This window comes from Amphiura filiformis, chromosome 1 (genome assembly GCF_039555335.1).
Source record: "Amphiura filiformis chromosome 1, Afil_fr2py, whole genome shotgun sequence".
Taxonomy (NCBI): domain Eukaryota; kingdom Metazoa; phylum Echinodermata; class Ophiuroidea; order Amphilepidida; family Amphiuridae; genus Amphiura; species Amphiura filiformis.
In genome coordinates this window covers 77,826,998-77,836,858 of record NC_092628.1, presented here as the reverse complement: position 1 = coordinate 77,836,858, position 9,861 = coordinate 77,826,998, and the positions used below count along the sequence as shown (strand labels likewise).

Sequence of the window (9,861 nt, the reverse complement as noted above, 5' to 3'; positions counted from 1 at the left end):
TTGACCCTGTGAACTTTAAAAACCGACAACTGGTTAAGAATTTATTTTGATACGTTAAAAAAGGGGCTCTAAAATCCCATCTCATTTATTTTTTGTGCTTTTGCACTTCATATCCATGCAAAAATATAAAAACTATGAAAATTGACCGAGTGAAACTGAAAAAATGCTCCATAACACTATCCTACCTCTTAATATAGCAACTCTTATACCATAAACATATTAGTTTACATACCTGCCTGTAGCAAATAAAAAATGTAACCAGTGGAGACTCCACCCAATGTGTTCCAACTTATTTCTCTATTATATAGAGTTATATCACCTGCCTAGGTGAAACATAATCTGATCTTTCTTATATTTCAGCACAATAGTAGTGTATACCCTTGTCAGATTATCTGAGAGTTAGAAGTTGTTAAAGAGAATCAAAGTGTATTTTCGCCACACCTACGGTACAATTACTGTGACTAACTTTCACCTGTTGTTTCAAGACATGGTGATTGGAGGTTTTTTTTTAAAGATTCTTGTTATGTAATGTTAATTATAAATACAAAACCGAGGGTTTAATAATAACCTGCAGTGTAACTTGCAGTGTAAATACGTTTATAGACAAAACATGAGCACGCGGTTTCAAAATGCAAGTCTGAATTTTTCAAACTATATTCACTCTGGAATCTCCACTGAATTGACCCATCACGTGAAGGTCGCCAATCAATGTATACTAATGTACGTAATGCTTAATATTATGGATGTATATTAGACAAATCATTCATAACACCGATAACCCTGCTTAAGGTATTTTTGTTTAAAAGCTTGACTTGATGCATCTGGATTTTTATACGAAACATCTTCGATGTTTTTTTAAACCAAAATAAGTACCAATATTTCAGCATATGACGTCATATATAAACTCCTTACTTCCCAAAAGTTGGAAACCCTAGCTTCAAGAAAGATATTAATATAAACTGATAATTATTTTTTGGCTTAATATGAAAGGAAACCACTGACATTGATATAAGATTAACTTTAGATTCAATTACCTAAAATATTTTTGCAAGAGCAAAACCAAACATCAGTGGGTTTGTACACTCTTAAGTTGGTAGGTATATTGTTTTCGCTGATGCTTGATCATTTGGTAGCTTAGTACTTAAGTGTTTTACTTACTGCATATAACCTGTTTATGGGACATGGTTTGTACACCCCTGCAGTAAGATGATGGTTAAATCATGCACTTTTAATGTTCATACAGATGGCTTCAAATTGTGAAGGTTAAGAGCAATAATTAGTGTTCTGAAAGTGCTTGGGCGGAGAGGAGATATATTCGAGCTGCGTAAATAATGCGCAAATGACATTGAACACATATCTACCACACAACATAATTATGGACTTATTTTACAAGATAGCTATTAAACTAGCATGATTACCAGACCTTGACGTGCCATGTGGGTAAATACAGCTCATGAGCAGTGCTTGACAATAAAGTAGAGACTATCTGAAAATGGTGCTTAAAATGCAGAAATGACATGTTGTTATCATTATTTTATAGTTTTGATAAAAAAATTCCCCAAATCCACCCACTGCATATCGACTTACCCACCCTACAGGTGTTTCTTCTCCCAAAAAAGGGAGGCTGCACTGTACATTTGAAGACCTGAGCACAAGAAGACAATAAGTCCACTTGGCCCCTCAACATGTATACAGTTTCTTAGGGTTTTAAAATGTTTAATACATCGAGGGTTGACAAACAGAAGGCCTTAACTCAAAAAGTGCCTTTTGGAGACAAATGAGTAAAATAATATTTTTGCATTGAGATGTGACCAAGTATTATTGTGCTATAGATGCAATAGGAAGTTGAATTGAGCTAAGGCTTATGATTTTAAGAATCTGTGGGTATGACAGATTATTTTGGTACCAAAATCTCAACATGGCCAAAAGTGAGTTAAGGCCTTCTGTTTGTCAACCCTCGACATGTTCCAGGGTGAAAACATCAAGAAAGGTTGTGAAAGATTTGTTTTGGCCCCTGAACATGTATAAAACATTACCAAACTGTACGAAAATATACGCAACTTGAGTGTATACATGTTGAGGGGCCAAGTGGACTTACGGTCTTCTTGCGCTCAGGTCTTCATTTGTGGTCATTACATAACACTTCAGGGGTTTAAAACAAGAAAAATCTCAGTTCATCAATGTTGAAATTTTGGTCATTTGGGATTCAACCTTCTACTCTCAATTGATAATGTCTTTTTGTGGTGAGATGTATGAGAAATGTATGGCAATTCAAAAAGAGGAATAACAATCATAACACAATTTTGAAAACGTTCTTCAATGGAATGCTAATATTATGCTTTATATTATAGAGTCTAAACTACGTAACTGACTGTGTCGTACCCGATCGTATATAGTACTATTTCTAAAAATCCTTGATCCTCAGATTGTGAGGGATCACCTCATCAGCAGTTACGAGACCACTTGACGATGAGTTATGGCGATGTGTTGATCAGACCAGTAAAACACACCTCAACATTAACGAAAGTTACAATTCGCCCACTGTTCAACAACCTCGTTCAGATGGTAGGTTTTTTGCGCTTATTTTAGTGATAAAACTTTTACCCCAGGACCTTACCCTGGTAGGTCCGGCCGTCAAAGATGACCATAGAGGGTGGGGGTGAGACACACCATTGGTTTCTACAGTAAATCAATGATTTTCATTTCCCTCCTGTGAAATTATTCCAAGAGCTACTGACTTTTTACATGTTAGATAGGTTGATATAGTCATTTGTCATGAGGGACTTTTTTGTAGACTTTTTAGCCAAAAAGCAATTTTGCCTATACTGTTGTGCATAGCCAGAATTTCCCAAATTTGCATGGGCGCCATCACATGAGCGCCAAACACGTGTTTTGCTTAAATGTTAGAGAACACAAGAGAAAAGGGAAAATTCAAAATTTTACTTCTTTGTGTTTTTTATTATTATTTTGGAAACTTTTTTAATTATTTGGGGATGATTTGAAATGACCGCCAATTATGACTGTTTGACATTTATTACCAGCAATGTGAAAAAAGAGACACAGGTAGAACCGACAAAAGGTTCCATTTTGTTGAAGGAGCAGAATTCAACAAACCATAACCCCGCTTCTGGATATCGTTTGAAGTCAAATGATTTGCCATTTTAAAGCTTAGGATATATATTTTCTAAATATGACCGGGCCGACTTTACGCCTGATTCGCAGTGTACGGTTACATATGTTTCTACGTTTCCGTTTTTCTAAAACAATTCGCCATCTGAGTGGTAAGATTTTTTGGGACACCCTGCATATTTTCACAAAAATGATAAACATTTAAAAAAATTTTAAAATCTAAATTGTCGTTTTATTCGTTACTCAACTATCCTCATCTTTAGCGCCAGTTAAACTTTATCATGTTTATCGCACTGAAAAATTCCTGTGTCAGCTTAATTTCATGGCCAAAAATTAAACAAAGCACATTGGGTTGAGAATAAACAAGTTATTTAACCGACTTAGAATAATGGACATCCGATAGAAAGACAACTTTTAAACACTTGGATTAACGATAAAACATTGATTTTGTCTAGTTTATGGCTATTTGACCTGCCATTGTTTACATACTTTGCATCCAAATAACATTGTCAAATAAAACATAACCATTTCATTTTGTGCAGGATATGAAGAATCAGTATTTTATCATGGACACCTGGTTGAAACTTGTGAGTATATCTGCCAGTAATGTAGATTAACATATTGTGCGATATACATTAGGTTCATCTTGATTGCCAATAAATATACTAGTAGCTCTTTCGTTGGTGGCGCTAGAGTGTGGTCGAGAGTATTTGGTAAGACATAGTTTCGCTCATCTCTGCATGTGTTTGGCGTTAGGCGCCTAATATAAAGAACCTCTCTAATCTGTATTTTACCGCTCTTGGATTTTCTTGATAATTATTACTAGCTTCCTCTTAGTGTATGACATGAAGATATTCTCTACAACATGATCAATAGTGATTGCAGATTTTATTTATTACATTTTGCGAGTAACTGTTCAATCTTTTGTGATGTTTTTACCAATTCTCCCTGGGGTTTCTTGAGCGATTTGTAAGGAAGCTGTCTTTTCGATTTGCCTTTGTACCAATTTTCACGGGACCGAGCGGCTGGTCGAACCTGTATCGCGTAAGCAAACAGTGGATTAGCGTGGGCTTGCTGTTGCTAGAAATTAGCTACGCTCTGAGGAGGGATGGAAGTGAACACCAAGAACTACAGCTGAAAACTTAAAAAAAAACATATCATCATAGCAAAGAAGACCCTTATTTAACATTAATCTCAACATGTACAACTTCTTTATCAAGACCTGTGAAGCAACATGTCAATATACATCATTTTGATAATAATTTAAACACGTATCGTCGGCTCGGTCAGGTGTCAGATATGTTTAATAATATTATTGCATAATTTGAACATTTAAAATCTTATTTACTTGAGCTTTCCGCCTTATTTATTGGTTTAAGTTCACTAAGTTTACATTTATCTATTTCGTACATCCGCTATTAACAATCGTCTCACAATGTAGTTGGCAAAATATTTAGGGATCATTCAACAAAATCAAAAGTATTTTCGACCAGCGTCTAGCGCCAACAACGGTAGCAACGTCAGAAAGGAATAAGAAGCAATATTACTCGTCTGATTAAGAGCTGCATAGCAGCTTGAAACTGAAATGTCAACAAAATGGACTTAATGATATGAATTCCATTCAAACAGGTTTATATTTTCTAGTCTGCTTGTAAAGATATTGAAAAAGCTTCTATACAGGGAGTTCGAACAATGCAAAAGTGAAAAAAATGAATGCTTGCAGCGCAATCTTTTAATTTCTTATAATTCACAATTTGATATATCACACCTAAAATCAATTACAAGTTTAGGTATACAAATGTGTATCAGCAATAATTTAATTATCAATTATGCGAATTATCGAGCCAAATAATATTATTACCAAATAAATACCCTGTTGAATAATTAGGTTTGGACCGATGAGTTTCTAACATGGGATCCAGCTGAATACAATGGAACCAGTGATATTTCCCTGCCTTCAGACTCAGTTTGGAACCCAGATATAACATTTTACGAAAAGTAAGTCTTAATCATAATACTAGAGAGCTATTCAAAATCCCATCACATGAGAGTGGTTTTGAATAGATGTACGGGCGTATGATACGTACTTTTGGAAATCGCAAACTCTATAGATATTTTATGATAAGTAGTGTAGTGATAATGAGATGTATTCGACAAAGTAATCAATAAATAATTGAGGTTCTGGAAAAGTTTCTTTTAAGAGGACTTACCATAAACTCGTTCCAACTGAGCTAGCGCCTTGCCATATCAGATATTGAACGTGATTAAAGCCATAATCTACGATCTTATAATATGAAATTGATGAATTTTTTTTTTCAAACCTGATATTTTTGCATATTTGTAATGTTTACACATGTCCCAACTTGCACCAAAATGGAAATGGCTAAATTTGTTGTCTTTGTAGGTCAATAGAGCAAAGTTCGACATATTATCATAATTTAAAAAATTATGATAATATGTCCTCCCATAGAACTGCGTGTTAAATAGCCAAAATAACCAGTGGGGTTTCTTTCACTTTACCTTGTTATTTCAACTTAAAATGGACAGCAACCCTTCCTGTCAATTATTACTAATATTATTTCAACAATCTGAATGAAGAATAACAAAATTAAAATTTGATGGAAATCGTACATTAAGGCTGTAAGCTAATGCATTCAGAAAACAACCACACAAAAAGGTATTATGGATGTGCGGCCATATTAAATGACCCCCATTTCTCAACTCTCTCTCACCCATGACCTTTTTTTTGTTTTGCTGTCACTCGTTGTCTTATGACCCTCTCTAAACGTATTTTAGGTAAACCCTTGCCCCCATTGAGACAAGATCTGTGTAATTTCCGAAAAAGTCCATAAAAAGATTCCTTTTTTGACATTTTTGCCTTTCGGCACTGTTATGTGTCAAACATTTTCCAGGTATCACACTGAATGACTCTCAGTTCTCATTCAATGACTCCCGGTATTTTGGGCTTCTTACCAATGCCTCTTTCTACGCGTCAAATTTCTCACTGATAGACTCCTAGTATTGACCCGCTGTCCGCATCCCCGTAATCGATAGGGTATCGAATAAGAACCATTCATAACATCATCAACATTAAAACAATTCAGCTTTGTGTTTTTTCAGCGTTGATTTGTTTTTCCAAAGATTCAAATCAAACACGGTAGTATACATGACATCAACAGGCAAGGTCACGTGGTATGTTCCAACTATGTTCGTCAGTGGTTGTGCTATAAGAGTCACGTGGTTTCCCTATGATATTCAGGTGTGTGATATGACGTTTGGTTCCTTTGGCTACACTGGAAAAGAAATTGAATTCATACCTGAGACGGGAACAGACACCAATCAAAATAGGTAAACTTCAGAGTACTGAGCACTAAGAAATGGATTAATTTAAAATGCTGCAGCTTCTCCTAAATTATCAGTATTCATGCAAGATTGTAAAAGAACACATTTTTAGAAAGGAAAAACACCAATTTGAAGAATATCATAAATGTGTTTTTGTAACATAAACACTTCATTCCAGGAACGGTTTGTTGTTGTTTTGGGATATGGGCTTCATGTCTGTTTTGAATTATTGACCAAATGGGAAAAAAATATGACTTTTTAACCATTTTTGATTCAAAAAGTCATTTGTGGTCCAAATCGGCCCTATTTGGCCCTTGCTGAAAAATAAACATGACCCACACCAACTATCATGTGCATTATCTGTGAGAAATACCACGGGTCAGTACATGTCATATATTATGTTATTTTGTTTACGAACTTTAATATCTGGTAAGAGCCCATAAACAGGTATTTGCAACAAGTGACAAGTTGCCGTTTACGGAAAATGTTATCTTTGTTTGTTACACACTGCATTTATTGAATGTAAACTTTGGTATCAATTAGTATCTTTAGATATAATTTGCATATTTTTGTTGAGTATTTTCGGGAAGAATTGCCGACCATGTGTAAAACCGATAAAAAACAGTAAAATGGGAAAATCCATACGTAAACAGTATTGTCTATGTACGTATAACAAATTATTTCTGACATTTCTCTTTAGTTAAACATTTTCAGTAATTTGCCCTGAAAATCTTACTAGATATAAAAGTTAGTAAACAACTATAACATGACTTGTGCTGATCCATGACATTTCTCACACATCATATTTGGTGTATGTCTACTTTTCAACCGGGGATAATCTCAAAAAGATTGAAACCCGTTTAGGAGTCTGGAAAAATGAAACCTGACATCAATGCGTGGCCGCACCTTCATGCCAAGGCTAAGAATAATATTGTGCAATTCATTTATTAAGGGTAACTTTCTTTCCTTTCATCGCCCAGTTTTGTGCTTTCTATGCTTTAATATCAGCCTTGCAGCTTCGCATGAACATTCAGTGGTCCCACGGAGACCCAAGTGGTGTGTCCGCCCAGACCGATTGCCTAAACAGACAAGAGCAACAAATATGAAGTGTTAGGCAATCAATTAATCTGAGTGCTTCAATTGTTTCTTCTATCCAGATACTTGGAAAATGGTGTTTGGGACATGGTCGCCACTAATAAGAAGCAAATAACAACACATTATTCATGTTGTCCTTATCCTTTCTACGAAGTCCAATACCGTCTGATATTCAAACGTCGACCAGACTTTTACATCAAATACCTGATCATACCAGTTTGTCTTCTTTCACTTCTCTCACTTATGGTATTTTACCTTCCACCTGATAGCGGCGAAAAAGTGACGCTATGCATCACCAATCTGCTGGCTCTAGTTGTATTTCAGCAGATCATTTCTGATAATATGCCTCCAAGTGGTGCAGAATCACCTATTATTGGTAGGTAGTAGACTTGTAGTCATTGTTTTCCAATTATTTTCACAAGCTTAATCAGCTTCTCGGGTTTGTTTAAAAACAGCTTTATGAGCTAATTTTTGGTTAATGCACAAAGAAACTGCGAAGCCACCTGCTGGGGTATATGGACCGATGGTAGTATTTAATATGAGGGCGTGAATCCGCTAGTCCTGTGCTCAGTAAAGGTAACTGTCGTATACAGCAGGACTAAAGAAATGCGTCAAACGTAATGCTAACTATAAAATAATTAGATCTAGGTTATTTTTATCACAGATTCTCAATCTGTGTTTTTATCTATTCAAATCAACGCATACGTTTAATAAATGCCATACCGTAAACGTTCGCCTAATGGCGCTATGTTCTCCCTTGACATAACTGGATTTTTAGACACAAACTAAAAGTGCCCTCCCACAAAAAATCCCACCAACAAAATAAGGGTACATACCCTTAATTGTTGTTGGGATTTTTAGAGGAGGGAGCTCTCTATTTGTACATTAAATTTACCCCAAGGCAAAGGACCCCAGGTGCGCCATTAGGCGAACGTTTACGGTATTGTCATTCATTGTGACCGTAAAGGACATTATTTTCATTATCAAAATATCAAAATATAAAGAGTTCTATTAACACGTCTCAATTGTTTTCCCTCAGGCTCTTTCTTTTTATCAATGATAACAATTGTGAGTGGATCTGTTGTTGGAACCATCTTTGTGATACACATAAATGGTATCTCCCACAGACCTGTTCCTGGATGGGTGCATTGGTTATTATTACAGAAATTACCACGGCTTGTATGCCTGGGTGATATCAAAACAAGCCGTGATCGCTCTGAAACTAAGCCTGCTGACACAGAATCAGAGAAGCTGTCATCCAAAAGTTTTGACGAGCAGATGGAGGAAGAGAACCAGAATCGCCATGATTGGAAATTAGTTTCTCTCGTTGTGGATAGATTTCTGATGGTAGTTTTTAACATGGTCACTGCTATAATTACAGTTACTGTACTTGTAATAATTGTTATGGGAAGTGAGCGAGAATTTGAAAATGAAATGGAAATATTAAACAATTCATGGAAACTGTTCACAGAACGTAATTTGTGAGCACCTAAGACTATTTTTCAAAAATATTGAGGGCGTATAATCACCTTGTATTAAACATGGCTTTAAGTAACATGTTTGGATAGTAATTGTCTTGAAAACATCAATATTTATGTACTTTTTTGGTGAGACGAATTACTAAAAATTTTGTCACTGGCTCTTTTTTTAACAACAAGCCTCAAATGAGAATATTACTGATTCATACACTCTTAGATAGTGAGAACCAAGTAGAGCAAACGTTAGTAAATTACTAGCCGTGCATAAATATTGTATAATTGCACGGGCGCGAAATCCGCCCAGTGCTTTCGGACGCGTTCATTCTTCTTGCGGTTGGATGCATTTATATTTGCTTGTATTTATATTTAACAGTTTTAGTGACAATTTTGTTCTTTTGTTTTTTTCTCGGTATGAAATAGGTTGATAAATGCACATCACTTGTTGGGAGTGAAATTGTACAAAATAATGCGTTGATGCGTCTAATGCACTCCCCCCTGCGGGGTTCGTGCATTATATAAAATATGAACTATGAAAATTTCCACATACGTCACGTATTATCACAATGCGTGATATCATGGGTAGTGATCAATAATATGCCACAGAATTGCCAACTTCGGGGGTCAAAATTTGAAAAATGCTCTAATTTTGATAAACAACAAAAATTGTTCATCTTTATATAAGGATGCAGAATAAGATTATCTATGGTGATTCATTATCTTTTTGTGATATACACGTAAGTGAAATGATTACCTTACTTTTCAATGAATGTGGCTAATAGTTTACCGTTTTGTGTGTTAGAGAGCAATGGTGGTCATT

At 35.4% G+C, this 9,861-nt stretch overlaps 1 protein-coding gene across 1 annotated transcript; it reads left to right on the top strand.

Annotated features, from left to right (window-relative positions):
- Positions 1-5,031: 5,031 nt before the first annotated feature.
- Positions 5,032-9,072, top strand: LOC140167023 (neuronal acetylcholine receptor subunit alpha-5-like). The gene is made up of 4 exons (XM_072190505.1): positions 5,032-5,127; positions 6,250-6,477; positions 7,629-7,942; positions 8,606-9,072. Exons 2-4 carry the CDS (start codon positions 6,296-6,298, stop codon positions 9,049-9,051), a joined length of 942 nt encoding a protein of 313 aa, XP_072046606.1. The 5' UTR covers positions 5,032-5,127; positions 6,250-6,295; the 3' UTR covers positions 9,052-9,072.
- The last annotated feature ends 789 nt before the right edge of the window (positions 9,073-9,861 follow it).

Bases quoted from the DNA above. Each gene is read 5' to 3' on its own strand.
- LOC140167023 (XM_072190505.1), top strand. From the start codon at position 6,296: ATGACATCAACAGGCAAGGTCACGTGGTATGTTCCAACTATGTTCGTC. The intron at 6,478-7,628 runs GTAAACTTCAGA...TCTTCTATCCAG, and splicing joins ACAGACACCAATCAAAATAG to ATACTTGGAAAATGGTGTTT. The intron at 7,943-8,605 runs GTAGGTAGTAGA...GTTTTCCCTCAG, and splicing joins TGCAGAATCACCTATTATTG to GCTCTTTCTTTTTATCAATG.